The sequence below is a fragment of the Synchiropus splendidus genome, chromosome 9 (genome assembly GCF_027744825.2).
Source record: "Synchiropus splendidus isolate RoL2022-P1 chromosome 9, RoL_Sspl_1.0, whole genome shotgun sequence".
NCBI lineage: Eukaryota > Metazoa > Chordata > Actinopteri > Syngnathiformes > Callionymidae > Synchiropus > Synchiropus splendidus.
In genome coordinates this window covers 14,470,921-14,490,156 of record NC_071342.1, presented here as the reverse complement: position 1 = coordinate 14,490,156, position 19,236 = coordinate 14,470,921, and the positions used below count along the sequence as shown (strand labels likewise).

Genomic DNA, 19,236 nt, shown 5'->3' with positions numbered 1-19,236 from the left:
GCAGGGTCTCAGGAGGTTAAGGCATCTCATAAACCCCTCAACCTGTCAACTTGCCAACCTCCATTAAATATTTATTTAGCAAGGTACACAGAAAAACACTTTTTAGTTGTAACAAGCTATATAGTTTTGGCTGAAGTTATCATTTTAAATCATTGTAATAATCAATAATGTTAGTGTTCATTTTAGAGTAAAGAAATTCTATTATTTCTATTAATGTATGCATGATTTGTTTAAAAATATTTCTTTCAGTGTGCAAAAGACGACTGACTCACTGTAAACAGTTCACATTTAAAAGCTAATTCCACAACCTTTTTGGTGACGGCAGCATTTTCTTCTCCTTTGTGACAGTCTAGTGTTTTCTCTCTGTTGACACCATCGTTCCTCAAAGGCACCTGCAGGAAGTAGGACAGTCTGCACACTGCTTATGTAAACAGAGTAATTCATTGTGGATGGGATGACCCTCTCCTTGCTTTGGCTCTGAAGTGAACTCAGATTCAGGAATATAACTGATGACTGCGCAGATGATGTAGTACCACGACGACATGCTTCTTGTCGGAAGCTGATCTCTTTTGTGGTTCAGTAATGCATGTTTGTTCATGTTGGGCGTAAAAACGGCCTGTTATATTTGCAGACATGGTTACAAAAGCAGTCCATGCATGGTTCACGCAAAGTACTTATGAACCAGTTTGGTCAGCAAAAATAAACGTGTTTGATTTTTCATTTTAATGTTAACATTATAGAAGACTGAGTGCCAGGCACCATTTAAATTTTCTACCCAATTGAGCAAAGTTATTGCGGACATGCCAGTAATTACTCAGTAACCACTGGCATGTGGGTAATGAGGCCAAAGCTTTTTTCCTCCTGAAACGCCCTCCGTCTCTTTTGGAGGAACATAGGGTGTTGCCTGGTCAAGCTCTCTTTAGCCTGCTTCTGCCCCAGTGCCACCCCCCAGATGATCTCCTCCACCCCATACCAGGTAAAAAAAAAAAAAAAAACTAGTACGGAACGTAGCGCAGCCAATCAAGAAGTCGGGGGGAACGTTTTGTCTTTTGCTGAATTGGTGACAATAAGCAGCTGCCTCCATTCCACGCAGTCCTCACGCGGTCCGTCTCTTCATATGTCTGGCCAAAATGTGCAATTTTGAGTTCCGTTAGCAACAGCCATCAGTCATTACGATGCTTTTTTTCGTGATTTTTCTTTCCACCTCCATGATGCCTTATGTGTTATCCGTTTGTGCTGATGTTTCCACTTTGTTTCTATACTTTTGATCAGGTGATATTTCATCTTAAAAAAAGAGAACATTTTTCTGAAGACGTGGTGGCTCTTGTTTAAGCCACGGCGGACCTTCGAGCTAGTTTATATGTGGGGAAGAAGCACCTAATCTCCAACCTCCCCGCCAGTGAACATTAACTTACAGCATTTAGCAAAAATAACTATGAATTTATTGGGTTTCTGTAAAGAGTCCTGGACATTTTCAAGGTGTAAAACGCTTTTATTTCCACTCTTGGCCGTTGAAGTCTCATTGGTAGTCTGGACACGCAGTCCAGTGAGCAATGTATGTCCTGTGACCTTATAAAAGGAGTCTGACGATGACCCTGCTCCCTGCTGTCTACACAGAGCTGTCGTGATGTGTGTCTGCTCACTCTTCTCCCCCCCCCCGAATATTGTCACACATTTGTGTTCTTGTATGAGATCTGCGATGCCAGTCAGCTGTTTCAAGCTGCAGCGTGTCCAAAGTCTTTGATTCAAAAGGAGGTTATGAGTAAAGGCAGGAGAAGCGTGGAGAAGCATGGAGATACTAGACATTTCCATTCTCTCTGTTGTTTTACTCATCCATCGCCACCGCACTAAAAATAGGATGAGAGAGATGGCGCAGAGTGTGTGTTGAGTCAAATGTATTTCCATACTGTGATTAAAGAGTCTAGAGTGCAGCAGTCAGTATGTTTGAATTCCTAAATCTCATTGCAGCTTGGGCTGTACAGAAAAGCAAATATGTTCTTCATGGCCGGTTTGATATTTGTCCTAGTCCTTTGAGACTCATCTAAATACAGCGCTGTTGTTGACTGCCGGGGAAAACTTCCCTCCAACCTGCACTCGACTTCCCTGCACAACAAAGGAAACTAGCTGGTTTTATCCCATGCGAAAGGCCGCCTCGAGCAAACAGTCATGTTAATAACTTAATAATTGAAGCCAAAGTCCACTCCTGCAACCTGCTTGCCTTTATTTGTGCAGTTGCTATTTGCGTAACCAGGAGCAGTCACATGTCCACCTTGTGCCGGCTATATTAAATTATCTAAATGTTTGTGTTCCAGCTGTCGCCCGGCCCGGCGAACATGGGTAACAGTCTTCTCCATGGGGATGTGAAAGTGAATTGGGCCATTCACCGGTCCCATGATATCTAAACGTGTTTCCACAGTTTCTTCATTCAAATGGAAAGTCAGCGGGTGAAGCACAGTAGCAGTCCTTGTCTACTCTTGTTTGCACACAGGCGGCGACACATCTTGGTACATGAAGGCATCATTTGCTTTAGGTGGCACTTCAATTTGCTCTTGATATATTTAAAAGTGAGTTCACTTTGACCCAAATCATCCACCCCATTGGTCAAGAATAAAAAAGGAAATAAAAAGTGAATATTCTTTTTATAGTTTTGAAAAACTATGCATGTGAGTCTTGTTAGTGGTGCTGCATCTCGCTTTGTCTTCTTGTAGACTAATGTTGAAGTGTGGAGGTGTGAGTGAGTGAGAATCATACAGTGTGTCTGGGTGCCTCTAGATGTTAATAGCTTTGTATCATGATCAACAGTAAGCAGGGTTTTAGCTAGGCTTTTGAAACAGGGCGTCCAGAACCCCGCCCCCAGGACATAACTCCGCCCCCGGCCCGTTCCTCTTCCTATGTGTCATGTCTTTGACATAACACCTTGCTTTGTAAAAAGAAAAAAAGAAAGAAGCTGTAAACATCTATTTGTACAAAACTTTATAAAAGATGCAGGGCTCTCCTGGGCAGTTGTTTTACTTAGCTGACCCTGATAATTAAAAAAAAAAACCTTAAAAAAAACGAAGAAAAAGATTCGTTCTCTTACTACAAGCTATCGCGGCAGCAGTTTTGTACACCTTTTATATATTCATGCAAGATAAGCATACAGTTGTATAAGCTGTGTATACATAATATTTGCCACTTCATTAAATAAATAGATCCACTTGAATTTTATTACCTCTTAAGCTCTTTTTCTCGCATTCAGCAAACACTATGTGACTCCCCATGCCAAAAGAAGATAGTCCTCCTATTACAAAGCTTTCAGTTAGACACCTCATCAATGACAGCACTTCCATGCTGCGAGTGTTGCAACAAGATGTGGATAACCGCAAGATTTTGCCGGTAAACAAACATGGTGGCCACAATGGCCAAGCCATAGCTGCAAAAGGGTTGGGAGTTGCTGAGTTTACCAAGCACACTGTCAGTGTGATGACACTCCGACTAGGGCATTATAATTGGAAATTTAGGGTGCCCTGCTGAGAAAAACTGGGCGTCCTTTTTTTCATGTTTTGCCGTTCTGGTTGTCCCTGGGAAAAGCCTAACAATACGTGCTACACACAGACACGTGCAAGCAATGCAACTGTGCAAACCCCAAAAAACATGAAGCACAACCAAGCTAATAATATTCCCCTTTCAAGAATGGAATCCTTATTTTGTTTTCTCACCATCACTTGGAACAAAGTGCAATCTATTGTCAGTCAGATTGTCACTTTGATTCCCACCCTGAAGGTTGATGAAACACGAGGGACGTCAACATCAGACTGGGATGTTCCCTCACCAGGGATAGTCAGGTTCTGGTCAATGATAGACGAGCCCTAAGATGCACACATCAGCGGAATCATTCACTTTAAAGTGAGTGGTATCTTTTTTTTCCTACGGAATAGTTTTTATTTCTTGCCTTGAGCAGTTTCTTTTTCTATTTTGTTACCACATTTAGTCTTAGAGAAAGTGCTTTCCACAATATCTGACATACGTGACCGTGATAAGGAGGCAGGTTCCCAGGGCTACAGCTCAGTCTTGATGCTGCCGTTGCCTGGGTAACACTTAGCACATTCAAAATGTCCTTTTTCCTACTGAGAATCGAAGGTTATCCATCTCATTGGCTTCTTATGCAACCGTCCCCTCCCTTGCTGTGTCAAGCGTTTGCACCTGCTCACTAAAATGAGTTTGTGCTTCCATTTCTCTCAATAATATTTTAGCCTGATTTGAAAATGTTTGCTGGTCAACTCCTCATTGAAGCCCAGCTCTCATATTTGAGGAGGAAAAATTGCTGGATTATTATTTGTGGTGTCAGAGTTCTCTCCTTTCCCAGAGTCTGACCTTTTACATTTACTACGTCTTCAATTACAAACAGATATTTGATCTGTTGCTCACCTGAAATATTGATGAGCTCTTTAATGAAGCAGAAGAGCAGTTCAGTGAAAGTTCTCATGTTTCATTCCAGATAGCGTTTCGCGCATGGCGTCTGTCCTCTTGTTAATAATAAACTTAAATATTATCAGCAGCTTGTGTGTGGAGGATCAGTGGCAGTTCCAGAAAAATCTGACAAGATGCCTCACGAGTGGCACCACAAGTTTCCTGTTATGTTGTTGTCAAAGTGCCCTTGGTTTTCTTATGTCACGATGAAAAGACTGAGCTCTGCTTTTAAATATGTATCAGTCTAAAGCAAGAGTGTGAGGGCCACATGCAGCCCTTTGCCTGAATTTACCCAGCCTTTTTTGTTATTTAAATTAGATTACATTTACTTTAATTTTGTACTTTTGATTTAACATTTATATTTCTTTCACCTTATTTGTATTTTTTCACGACATACATGTAATTTAGTGTTTTATCTTAACCCCAGCTGAGTAAGTTATTAAACTCACAATACTTCATTTATTATTATCACTGCTTGCAGATAGAATTTCAGAAGCACCTCAGTCAGCAGTGCGCATTGCTGCCGATGGTGTATCGATGACACCATGTGTTAAATTTCACTGCATGGGATCACGCGCAACTCATAGTTTGCTTCGAAAGAAGAATGGATGCGTGTGACTCTGCTAGTTCACATTACACTCCTGTGTATGTTGTTGTGGGTACAAGAGATTATTAACTTGGTAATTCAAAATGTTTAATGGCAAGGGCTTTGTTGTTGGCTGGAGTCCCGAGGGGTGCTTGCTCGAACATGTAAGGTGAAGATCTTGCTGAGTCAAATGACAAGCCCATAAAAACAAGATTGATGTTGCCAACTCGCATTACTGCATGAGCTCAACATGAGGCCTTAACTGAGCTTCTGTGTTGTGATGATGATTTATTCTAGCTGATAGCTGATGTGAAAAATCGTGTTGAAAAATCTAACCTGTCATGCTAAAATGGGAACTTGCTGTGTAGAAAGGAAATATTTTAAATAACGTACCGTGGAATCCTTCTCCGATCATGTCAAAGCTTTATCACTGCAGGGACCCCCCTGAGCTGAGATTTTGATCCCTTACAGTGAGATGCCACCCACGCTGGGAAACTCACTGTGGTTTTCAGCTGTTTTTCTTGATGTGTAGTCAATCATAACTCACAATGACAGTGTTAGCCTTGTCATCATTTAGGAGGGTGAGGATCTTCAACTGTGGTTCCTCCTCATCTGTGATCATTCACGCCTCTGTGGCCATGTACGCCTTGCAACAGCCGATTATCCCTACACAGATGCAGAGCTCAAAATGTTTTTCTTCAACCATATCAGCATCGAAGCCCGGTAATGCCCCTCTTTTTTGGAACCATTTTCCAAGGGAAAACGAGACAGTATGTAAAATGACCTACTGAAAATGTTCAATGTTGCATTCAAGACTGTGCTAATACCAATAGGGGGGCGCAGAAGGCATTTCGGTTCATGATTTATTTATTTTTTTAAATGGCTACTGTTTTATTTGAATAATAGACTTTGTGTCGTTGTAATCTGTGTTAAGTTCTTGCTCTGTATATGCTCTGGTCTCACGCTCTTGACTACAACATTAGCCACACTGGCAAAAAGGAGGTGATTGGTCAAATTAAATGTGAAAAAGAGGCTTTATTTCATTTTTTTAGTGTGTTCTCTACTTTCCTCTGTGATTCTTTTCACTTCTAGTTAATCATTAGTGGTAATAACAACTGTTCTAATAATGAATGTGTCCCTTCTGCTGTGATTTAATAAACCCTTGTGTAGTCATGTAGCAATGTGCCATGGAGAACTTATTTATGGCTTTCTCTGGTGCTAAGCTTCAGTGCTAATGATTACACACGTCAAAGGCTTGGACTCACACTCACGCACACAGGCTAATAAACGCTGAGATTATGTGTCTTCTTGGAAGCTTGTAGGTTCTCTGTGTGCCTGAGCTTTCTCCCCCTCACACCCACACTTTGCTCTCTGTTCTGCTGATCATCAACTTCATCTGAGTGATGGTGACAATATGTTTGTGCCTTCTCCTGACCAGGCAGTCTCTAAAATGGTGTGTTCCCTCCATATCTGAAGCATCTCTCCTTCACTTTGTCCTGGCGACCGCGTTATTAAATCCCCTTTTGTCCTTCCTTCCTTTTTCCACTTGCAATATCTTCTGATTGGCGAGACGCGGTATCTGTCCTTTTTGAGAAGGTGATGGAAAAGTTTGATAAATGTTATTGAACTGTCTTTGTTGTGTGTTGTCTATGCAACACACAAATAGCTGGTTTTACTGCGTATATCTGACTATGGTTTTGTTGAGGATGATTCGGGTTATATTTTCTTACAGTGATACAAAGCTTACATTGTACTGTATTTTGTGATATGTGACAGTTATCTATTGAGGCACCTTTTTAAACTTTGTGTCTTTTCATTTTTTAATCCCAATTTCTCCATTTCTCTCATTATTTCTAGCATCTACCCTATATTTCATTGTAATACTTTCAAATGTATATCTTCCAATTTGTCCTTTTTTTAAAGCTATTTTTAGCATTTACCACAATAACCAGCTAAAACACCGGCCAACCACTAACCTTGTTTCATGCTTGTTGCTGATCCACAGCTGCTGCCAGCCTGACGTCCAGCTTTTGTTTACGTGTCTTCAAGGCGTCCCAAATTCGTTTGGGAACATGTTCAATGCAGCAACCAGTCAAAAACACGTTCAATAGTATGTGGCAAACATTTATTTTCCGACCAAAATCAAACTGTAACAATTTGGTAAAAGAAAGGAGTAATACTATCAATATACTCAAGGGTTGTCGGTTTAATCCAGATCCATTGTTTTTTTTTTTTTTAAGGTCTGTCTTTATGATGCTGGCACAATTTATCCCCAAACTTTTATTGCAAGACGTTGTTGTGCAACTAGAAATTTTCACTGCAGGTGCTCTTGCACTTAATGTAGTTATGGCACACGAACGGCTTTGTGTATATCAAGAATAGTGAATAAAAAAATAACACAATTTGATTTTGGGATTAATGCATTCAAGGTTCAACCTGGTATCTACGCCACACCATCATAGTTTTTGCAAACCATGCTTCCCAAAATGTACAACACTGAGAGGGGGGTTTATCGTTATCAAGGTGAACAAGCCCAATTATCGTGATATTGATTTGACGGCGTATTGCGCCAACACTAACACTATGTTTTTTCCCTCAATATTTGTTTCAAAATTCACTTATTTGCAACAATGTGATGTACAAACAAGCAATGATAATTGATATCAAAGTCCTGCCAAGCTGAAACTTTCAATTAAAATCCAATAGATTTTTACGTGGCCACATGGTTTAATTCATTGCCCACTTCGGCAACAGTGAGAGAACAGGCGCCTTTGTAAATGTGTGAATTGTTTTATAGTTAACATGAGCTTCTGCTACTGTACACATGAGCTGACTCTTGCTTGTTATCTTCTGTTTCAAGGTTGCTTTTTTTTTTAAACCGTCCAAAGCACCGGTGTCAAACTCACGTACTGTAATAGGTTAAGGCCAAACTAAACGTATCGGTTTACAGTTGACACAATAGAGTATGAACAGAATGTGATGTCAGTCTGCACATCCATATGTGGAGGTTAAATTTAGCATTATTCTTTCTGTGCTCACCGTGCTCCCTTCCCTTCACATCATTTTTTTCTGCTTCTGGAAGTAATATTCCATCTGCTGGCCATATAAAAGGTTGGGTGGCCACATATGGCCCCTGGGCCTCGAGTTTGACGCGCCTGCACTACACCTTCAGGACAAAATGACACCACCCTCCTCAATAGTCAGTGACTTTCATGCTCATAAAAAAAAAAAAAAAAAACAGAGGAAAAGAATCCAGGAATAATTTGCTGCTTGATGGAACATTTTTTGAGAGAACACCTTTCCTCTCATCGTCCTCCTGACTGACTGTACAGTGCCGTAGACGCCTGACGACGAAGCCTCTTTGTTGCTGTATTCCATTATGAATGAAGGCAGTTTCCAGCCCACACGTTCATCTCTGCTGCAGCTCGAGACAGCGAGTTGTCAGCCCTGCTCACTGCTCTCCTCCTTCTTGACCCTCTTTGCGTGAATAAGTGTTTCCATGAAATCGCACATGTAATTGCATCTCGTCTTGTGGGTGTGACCGCGTTTCTCCGATGATAAATAGTGAAGGCAGAGTGCATCGCCGTGAATCCCGTTGACTTGCTCAAAAGTGATAAACACAACACGTATGCGGTGTAAGACGCGTTTGTAGCTGCGCAAAGGCAACTGTCACGAATGGAACACAAGTTGTTTAGCGGCTGCTCACAACAAATAACTGCTGCAAAAGAACTCACTGAGCCATCCGCTGACAACATTTGAGCTGGAAATACATTTCTCCCATCATTGCACTTGCATAATCGACTTATCACCAAGGGCTTTGCATGTTACTGACTCCAGTGCGAGTGTGTGATTGTAATTCTAAAAATGTGTTGTTCTACATAGAGACTCTGCAGGAGTCCCTGAAGCTGGAGTGTAGCTGGCTTGTCCAGTTTTATTTCTGTGTCAGTGTCCGCCTCTGTTTTGATTTGTAAATCGTTGCTAAGTGACGTGGTGTCACTCTAGAGCTGTGGTTTCCATATGTAAATCACAAAGTGCAGTGAAACATGAGCGCAAGCTTCGGTCAGGTGTTCAATAAAAGCATTTTGTCTTCCACCCTTTTGCATGAGGAAGCTCAAGAGAGCCAAGAAAGACCTGCTCCCTGAGATATCCAGGAGGGCATCACATCCTCTTGGCCACCAGGCTAGGTCATATTGTATCTATCCTTGAGCCTCTGCCTTTGAATGCCCGTCCATCATCATCATCAATCAATCTCAGAACACCTCTAACTACCGTAGAGCTCTTCTCCTTGACTTGATGACTCTGATTGGCCATCGGTCAATACGGCTGGCCCCTCTTTTCCCTGCATGAGCAACCACAAGGTAACTGTGCTTAATGTGTCGGAAATTTCATTTAACTATCGCTATTGCTCCTCTCTATGGGCTGGTGATCGCCTCAAGCTCCGCCACTTTTCACTACCGTCCCGGCAACAGATTGTGTTTGTAAGGTATGAGGATGAGGGGTCAGTCTAGTGACCTCTGTAAATAAGGATACAAGTCTCTTCCGAGCGGACCTACAAGATGAGCTTGGTACAGCTATGCAGTCAATGACTGTCCAATCCTTACCTTAGGGAGGCTGCTTCTTCACTGTACTTCTCATGTCCTTGAATGCCCCGTCACATATCTGTCACACATTTGTGGCCCGAGATATGGGAAGGTTCTCCCGGCAACCCTCATCAGGACTGAGTCGTGGTTAACTGAAGATGTATGTAGAATACCCTCTGCACTGCTAACACGTCTTTAATGCATTCAAGTCTTTCTAATCCGAGGTTGTGACACGAGTGCAGCGTCTGAATTTAAGAGGCCCGCACATTTCATGAGGGTGACAAGGTGATCGAGCCAAGATTTTACTGGCGTTTCCTATGGTGCTGCTTGTATTCCAATTTATTAGACTGCTATGACAAAATATTTCATAATGGAATAATAGAAATGGTGAGTTTTGACTTGTGTCTCAGCTGTTTTGTCACAGTGGTGCAAATGGTAAATCCAAGGAGACAGCCAGGATGAATCAAATAAATTGCAGTCAACACAAATGTGTTGATCTTGAGCGCATGTGTGGAGGACTTTTGGGATGCAGTAAACATGAAGATCAGATAGCAGAGGCCTCTTTAAATGCACAGGCGAACACTGACATCTACTTAACAGAGCGTCCTGGACGTTCAACAAATTTGTGCAGCGAGCTGTGGAACATGAGGAGACATCTGACTCTTGGAGCTGCGTGCTGACGGCCAGGATTACTCTGGTTTGGGTGAGGAAAATGTGCAGTGGTGACAAAATGCCGTCGTCAGATCCGGCTGGGGGGGTTGAGACAAACCAATTGAAGCTTGACTCAACATAAAACATAAAACAATTGCCTTATTTTTAGAATTATTTTTTAAAGATATAAACTGCCAGCTGATGGACACACACTGTTTCACATTGCACTGCTGGGTTTGTAAACCAAAGCTCATCTAAAAGTTGGTGGGAATCAAATATGTTGCAAGGAGCTGAGGTGAGGAAAAGTCTGACTCCCCCTGTTTGAACTCCAGTTGTGTAGTCATGGGTGCAGGTGTCAAACGGCACGCTGACAGGCTGCAGTGCCTCAAGAGCTTTGTGTTGTGCTTGAGAGGATACTGAAGTTTGACATGGGTGCAGACAGATCTGTGGGAAGTAACAAGCTCAACACGGTGTAGTCCGTCAGTCAATACTGGGCAGCCACTGATCGCTTATTTTGGAGGTTCACTGAATGCACCAGGAGTCGCCCAAGTGAATATTTAAAGGTTTGGTTTATTCAAAGGTCAGCAATATACAAGCCTGACATTTAAACATGACGTAGCATTTACATCCACGCTTGTTAGAGGCTGTGATTGTGAACTCTGATTTCCTACTATTTCAGAATCAGTCTTTGTTTGACTGATGCTTCAATAGAAGTGATGCCCCACCCCCAGGGATTGGTTGGTGGACTACCCTAACTAGCTGGGACCAAGCCTCAAACATTTTCCACTTTCATTTAGATTGATATAAGTTTTAAGGACAGAACTCCGATTTGTTTTATTCGCCCACCTGCTGTCGATAACCTGTATCAGCACCGTCCCAGGGTCAGGGGTCGGGGGGCAGGTTGCCAGTCTCTCTCATACACCGATGATGGCTCACACTTGCAGACAATGTTTTTGGTATGTGGCTAAAAATATGCTCCTCCTCTGAGCTGTGCTGTTCCTAGCTAACTTTATTCCCTCGCATAAGTTAGGCCTGTTCTTGTTGAACTACTTGGCAGTGGACCACAGTTAAAACGCAGTGGCTGCACCTTCTAAATTAAGTGAAACGATCTAAAATCGATTTGCTTTCTCCTCAAAATTAAGGGATTCTAAAGTGTATTGGCGAGTGGATGAGTTAAAAACCTTCAGTCGTCATATTATTAAATGAAAGGCTTAATATCTTTTTGTTTGCTTTTTGGTATCCTGGAATAAGATGAACCTGATTCATGCCCCAAATCTCTGGCAGTTGCTTCGTACAAAGCAGAAGTTGAAGTGAGGTAAAAAGAAGAATCGGTGTCGTCCCCTGTTGTCTTTTGCCTATGAAGCAATGTTTTCAAGAGCTACTCCAGCAGCTGGGGCTTCAGCGTCAGGGGATCGGGGTGTGTCATGAGTCTGTTTTCGTTCTGCCGTGCTTCGACTTGGTATCTAGTGAGAGCAGCTGTCGTCCTCTTTTAACAATCTAATCAACAGAAATAGACAGAGTGGTATCTCGCTGCGTCAGAGGACGAGTGAGGTAACGTGCGCACGTCTCGTGTTGGGAGGCACAAGAAAGACCACAACTAGTTAAGCTGAAGAGTCAACTGACTTTTGCACAGTCATTATGAATGAGTAAAACGCCTAGAAGAAGAGCTAAAAACTACATTTGCATGCATACGTAAAAACAGCCTCTCAAGATAGTGGAATCTAATAACCAAAGATGGCCGGAAGTTACTAGAGAGATACATTTCCAGAATATTGCAAATAATAATCCTTGACAAAGCCAGGAATAATGACTTCAATGTAGTAAATATGGAGTCATAAAACCCCATGATACAATAAGAAAGTGAATCCTCTGATTCAAGCTGTGGGCACAATTGAAAAGTACAAGACTATTACAAGGTTGCATTTCTGGATGTGCAAATTTTGACCCGACTTTTGACCCACAGCTGTCAGACGTTCATTCTCGTGGCCAGTGAAAATAAATAAAATGAAATTGATTTAATTCATTGTGCCATTGAGAAATGATAAAGTGTGAAAAACGAATACTAGAAAATGAATTACTTCATGGCATTCAAAAATAAACGAATAAAAATAATAAATAAATAAATGTGGGATGCAATTCTAAAAAAAATCTTCAAAATACTTCACAATTTGTTCAGGTAAAGTGTTTACAACTCCTTCTGAATGCTCATACACTGCTACTACTGCTAAGTTCTGTGTGAATGTACAGTAAGAGATCTAAAATAAAGTTATTTTGAATCTATGAAAGAGATACACTGGCAAAAAAATGATATGTGAACAAAATTGTACAAAGTTGCGGCAGATTTAGTGAAACAGTCTGAAAAATGGAGCAGAGAACGTCAGGTTAAAAATTATACATAAAAAGTACAGTCAGGAAAAAGCTGATCCCCACCAACGCTTTGATTGTAGCAGCAGCAGCAGTGTGATGACGCTCCAGCAAATCATTTCTATAAACGCTACTCCATCGAAGCGACTCCACTCTCGACAGTTCATGACACTTTTTTTTTTTTTTTTTTTTTGAAGCACACAGCTCTCTCAGGGATTGACTCTGCTTGTCTGACGTGACACAGATAAGAAACAGGCAATAATCCTTCAGTGACTTGATTCAGAAGACCAAGGTCTATTGCTTATCTTAATGTTACCCAGTATATTGCTCTTTATTGCCACTAACCTGCACGACGGGTCGCTGGTTGAAATGAATCTTTTATAATCCACTGTGTTATCGTGCTAGCTAACCGTCGGTGACATTTGTTTACTATGACTCCTTTGTTTGACTGATTATTTATCAGCGGAGGAACTCAAATAACCTGACTCCTGTCCTTGTTTGTGAAGTGGAATCTACCAAAGCTGACACGTTGGCGAAAGGTAATTGTGTGTGTAATAACATGTCGGGCGAGCGGGTATTAAGCTAGCGGTCGGTCATTGATTGGAGCTCAAAGGACAGCGACAGCGTGTCGGCCGCTTTTGTGAGACCGCCGTCCTTTTCTGATTACCCCTGATGGGATCGTGTCGGCCGCTGGTTTGAAGACAGCACGCTGCTTTAGCAGGTTAATTCTGTCACCTCAGTGCCGGTCTGGATCTGTCTCCCCTGTATCCAGGCCTTCCTTCCGCTGGGTCGCTGGGCCTACCCTTCAGTCCTCTTTCAAAAGTCAACTCAAAAACCCACCAGCTTCTGACTGTAAAGCATCTTTGAGTACCTGAGAAAAGCACTAAATAAAACCAATGTATGATCATTATTATTTATTAAGTATTACTTAAGGTCAGGCCTTTTTTATCCAGCCTGCAGTCCCAAATGTTTAGTCTGACCATTGCAGCTTCAGATGTTAACCACATTTCACGTGATCTTGTGAGTTAAATTGAAATACAATTGTGCTAGTAATTTCGATTCTAACTGCTATTCACAGATATATTTTCTGTTCCATTAAGGAGAAGCCAGATGTGAATGCTAGTTAAAGAGAAATTTATTTTATTGTTTAGTTGAGTCAGATAATTTTTTTTGAAAAGGCGCCAACCGCCTTTTGGCCGTTGCACTGAAGTGTCGGGTTTCCTCCAAACTGGCTATTTTTGCTGCATACGTTTCTTGGTTTCCTTTATAACACTGAGCTAATGAAGCTCTGAATCAGCGCTGACATCATTCCTGGCCCACAGTTTTATGACATAAAGGTCACTTTCTGAGAGTAATGGTCTCTCAAATTTAGAGGATGGAATTTTGTTCCGGGGAACAAACGATGTTTTAACGCCACGGATGAGACGATTATCGATCACATTTGTTCACGTCATCTTTTTCTGGGATAACTAAGAGGTTAGATCCTTACCTCTGCGGAGGCGTCTTCGACATGCTAGTATAGTGAGGGAAGGATGGAGTGTGAGATTGAAAGATGCAAAGAATGAGCTGAGCCTGAAAGGTAAACAGTTGAGGTCAGTCCTGCCACACCTGTGGTTACAGGCTTAGGTCACCCATGAAAGGCTTGTGGTTGGTACATATGCTGTGCTCCTTCACATCTCTGTAGAGCTGGGTAATCTTAAGATGGCAATGAAAAATCGTGGAAAATTTCTGATCGATCTGAATTATCGTTGTAACCCAGTTAGTCAATTGAACATTGACTCGTTGACACCTCTCCTCCCAAGTTGACAGTTCAAAATATAGCATGTGACATTAACATTTGTTAGTGTGACATTTATTTTGCTGATCTACTGTATTTATTGTTGTCTTTTGAATCTCTTGCTCAGGATCATGGTGTCTGTTTTTAGCATGAGCCACCAAGGTCACCAATTCCAACACGGCATGTTGTCGGTTCCTGTGACTCCATCTCAGTGTGCTGAATGTAGATTGTTGTTATATTTATATATATTTTTTTTTATTGAATTTGCTTCTATGAGTGCGCTGCTATATTTTTACCTCTGCCAAGGCAGATATGTGTTCACAAAGGCTTGAAAAGTAATGGACGGATTTGGATTATATTTTCAGGCAATGTGTGAAATGGGTCTAGAAACAATTGATGACATTCTATGAGTGATCTTTTTAGATCCAGGAAATTTTGTTTTTCCTTTTCTAATTGACATTTTCCCTCTTTTTTATCATTACTGCAATCTTAATATGCTTTTTTTGTTTAATGCCAAACATTTTCTTTTTTTTAATTTAATGTCAAACAAAAATAATTGTAGTTTCTATACTTTTCATTTTGCATTTGCCTTGCATTTTGAATATAATTTATGAAAAAAATGAAAATAACTGAGATCGAATGACTCATCCCTAATTCTGTGGATGGAGAGGTCTTCCATGTATGTCTGTGGCCTAAGAGACTCTGCAGAACATATGCTCTCAGTTGTCTTGGGAAGGCCGTGTTACTATAATAAGTCCGTTCTTCTCTCATTACATCTTCTTGAAGATGATTTTTAGTAGGTGGCAGAACCTGTTTTGGGGACCTGATGTGGAGTTAAATTACCTTCCATCTTACCAAGAGTACAAACTAGCTTCCTGTCTTCTTCTTCAGCTGTGCTGAAAAGTTTCACTCCCCTCACTACTCCCTCCTCTCTTTCGCTTGAACTGCATCTCTCACCTTGAGTTGTCAAACCAGCAGACTTCCCCCTAATAAACTCATTCGTAACTCTGTCCATCTTCATCACCGAGGCGGAAGAGTATCACTCTTTCTTTGGAGTACACCAGCCTCTCTGGGGTTTTATTTTGCAATATTATGCAGTTTGTTGTTCTGAAGTGCATTTTTCAAACCTGACCTTTCTGTGGTTATTGCTTACGAGTGCGCCTCAGCTGAGCGCAGGTGTTTGAAGTGCATGCCGCGTAAAACGGATCCATATTTCTCCTGAATAGAAACGTTACATTCAGTGTGTGCTGTGAATCTTGCTGAGTGGTTGTTTAAGAGTTCCTGGTCTCCCTTGTTTACCTTCACCCTCTGTCACTAACAGCAACACACGCTCCCCCTGGCGTGACAGCGGTCAGTAGGGGCAGGCTTTATTCACGACTGATGGTCACAGACGAAAGTGCTGGACTCGCTTTGGTATTTATCGTGTCGTGAGCGCACGCGTAACAAAGTTTGTGCCGCTGAAATGCAGCAAAACTGCTCATGGTGCCAATTTCACACGCCGTTATTTTAATCCTCTCTATGGTTGTAGGGTCATGTGTGGGTGTTTTGCATTCTGCCTTTGTTTTTGCATGTGTGCAGCTTGCTAACATAATGTTTCTGTCTCCTCAGCAGGAGGTACTGTCTGCTCCTTTCACCCGCCAGAATGTCAGGAGAGTACACAGCCTCCGGTCGGCAGCCCACCCCACACTCTTCAGCCATCCACCCACCACCCTGTCTCCACAGGTTAGTGTCGTCATGTGTGTGTTCCAATTCACGTAACGGCAAGCATGTAATTGTTATTCCAGCTGTGCATGTCTGTGTGCTGCTCACTGATGTGGACCCAGCAGCACTGTACATTGACAGCCGAGCATAATCAGCTTTGTCAGCGTTCTCTTGATCCCCTCACCTTGGGGGGGGAACAGGCTTTTTTTTTCCCCAACATGACACACGATGTAAATGGGGTCCAAGTCCCATATTTATTCTCATCTAATGACTTTCAGATGAAGACAGATGGCTTCATTTCTTGATGGCGGGATTTAAATCCAAAATGTAATGAAGCTATAAAGTAGTTTTACCCGTCTACCGCTCATGTTCCGTGGTGGAATTATGAACACAGCCATGTTACTAATCATTCATGCGGTTATAAGACACTCTCCGAGACCAGATCATGTTCTTGCTAACATAAATAATCTTCACGAGTAAATGATGGATTTCGCAGTTTATGTACATGTACGTTGGCTTTTCATGCTGTTTATCACTCCACACACTAGTCTCTGTGTGTTCTCTTGAGCTCAGATGCTGTTTGAGGAAATTATTTATTTATGTAGAAGGAGAATGTGTTTTCTGACTCACCTTCTTAAACAAAGGCCTTGCAGAAGCTCATACCGACATAATAAAAACCACATTTAAGATTAAAAAAGATTGTAGAATAGCTGTTGTATCTCAAAGCAAAACAAAATACAGTGGTAGATCTGTTTTCGAACGTCCCGGACTTCGAACAAATCGGAGTTCGAACAAAAATTTTGAGATTTTTTTGCTTTGGATTTCGAACGAAAATCCAGAACTCGAACGCCCCCCGAAAAAGCTGGAAAAAACATAACGTGCGCGGACCGATCAGCTGACCCACGATGCGCTTTGTTATTGTGTATAACGCAGCCGTGCAGACGTGTCCCGTTAGCTCCATTTACTGACTGTTTTTTCGTCCTATTGAGGTGTAAAACCTTTCCTGTCTCCACACTGGACCGTGGTAGAGTGTCACAGGGGAGGTGCTCGCTCTCCACACCTCCGAGGCTGGAGCGCACACTCCAGGGTTTGATGTCCTGTTGTGGGCTGGAGCTGGGACAGGGATGAGGCGAGTCTGGGACAGAGCGCTACTTGGTTTATGACTTTGTCACAGCCAAACTGCACAGAAGCGCACATTCAGAGCTGGACACGCACCGGGCACCTCTTCACTTCTGTAGAGACGTCACTCACTCGGCAACCCCTCCCACATGCAGCGGCCACACACATAGAGGAACAGCGCACCTGCAGCAGACGCTCTACATTCACTCCTACAAAAGCCTGTTTTAAGGCTTGGAACGCATTCTTTCTTTTTCCATTCATTGTAATGGAAAAATCGATTCTGATTTCGAACTACCTTCTCGAATGGATTGTGGTCGAGAACCGAGGTACCACTGTACCACTGATGTTTTTATCATGAATCTCTAAATATAGATATATGTGATATCAAGTTTCTGCTACTCTTTGACTGGATATTGGCTCAATAGTGTTTCAGTGAGAGCTATTCCCATGCGGATGGAGAGCTCTGTGTGGCAGAAGCCTTGACAATTTGCTGCGTTCAGCTCAAACACAAAATGAAAAACACATCCTTGTTTAGAAGGATGTCCAAAAAAACCCTTCCCATATTGAGAGGGTGGTTCACAAGTCATGCATCCCTGATCGTATGGCGGTGTAAGAAGAACTGGACCAACAGACCTTTTAGCTTATTAACTATTGTAGCGTTACATGCTGTTGCATTACCGCTGGCTATAACTTGAATTATATATTTGATTGTTAATAATGATTATAATAGGGAGGAACTTCTCTCTAGAAAATATATTTGGTGTTCAACAGTGTTTTCTTTCCCATACAGCCTGTCATGGTGTTCACTAATATGTCCTGGAGCACATCATGATCTTTATCTCTGACTTTGTCTCTATTTTGGAAAAAGTTTATCAATTTATTTTCCCTATAAGCAATTATAATTTAAATATCATACAGCCTTTTGGTTTACACAATATATTTGTTTTCATTCATAAACAGAAAATTACAATTCGTACCAATTAGACCACTATCGTCTGCGATTCGGGGTTGTTAACGTGCACAACGGCGCCACTTTGATCGACGTGACAAATAAATCTATTCAAATGTAGTTCAAAGTGCCATTGTTCAAAGCAGCTTCACCATCTGTGTGCTGTTGACGGAATACGTTAGTGCCGCTATTAAGCCTTGATATTGCTGTCGAATCATGAGTCTCACAAAAGGATGTGTGGATGGAATACTGTGTTGGGCCTCCATTTCAATTGCTTGCTAACCTGCTGGATATTTATCTGTTGGGACTGAGAACATTAGAATACAACGCTCTGCTGTCAGGCTGCCCTGAAAGTTGATTGGGGTCATTCTGGAAGCCATATTGCTTTAGATCTCCTTCTGGTGCATACAGTCGCTTTAGGGTTTGAGTCCTTCGAACATGCAGAACGCTTACATACCATTGAAACTGAGCCAGATATTATAGGATTTAACATTTGATGTTGTTGCTTGTAAGCAACATGCTGATCTAATGTTGGTCGATAGAACTGTCAGAATCACCTTGGAAAATCATAAGGAGCAAGTGTGAAGGTGGGTTGTGAGTGACTTACCGTTTTCACTCATCAGACAGTTCAGGAGATTCTTTGCGTAGACTGGGTCGAACCATGAATCCTTGAGGAAAACCGTGACTGAAATAGTTTTTGATAGTGATGGTTGATCAGGTTTCACGAAACACTATCCACTAGATGGCACTGCCTGCTGAATAATCTTTGGCTTTGAACAACGATCACAGTTAAACCGCTCATCATTTTTAAACTAAGAGTGCCACCTACTGGGCTCTGAACCCATCACTACTATTTCATGAAACCTCACTAGCCATCACTGCTTTTGGTGCTGATGTTGTCTAGTGTCGACGTAAATGCTGTAACATTCAGAACCTAGTTTGGCACATTACTTCCCCTCTATAATTGTCGGGAGTTTTAACTGCATCAGCATTTAAAATGTTGTTGGTGTATATATTGGCGTGAGGGGTAAAACTTGAAATGTACAGACTTGAAATGTAC

General features: G+C 41.8%; 1 protein-coding gene across 2 annotated transcripts in view; it reads left to right on the top strand.

The window, feature by feature from the left end:
* mcu (mitochondrial calcium uniporter) overlaps positions 1–19,236 on the top strand; it is a 63,047-nt gene that overhangs the window by 14,266 nt on the left and 29,545 nt on the right. The window contains exon 2 of one of the 2 annotated variants that reach the window (XM_053874795.1): positions 16,019–16,129. In XM_053874795.1, the coding sequence (XP_053730770.1) occupies positions 16,019–16,129 (111 nt within the window). Of the gene's footprint in view, positions 1–16,015; positions 16,130–19,236 lie in introns of both variants that reach the window. The other variant, XM_053874794.1, reaches the window with a different exon arrangement.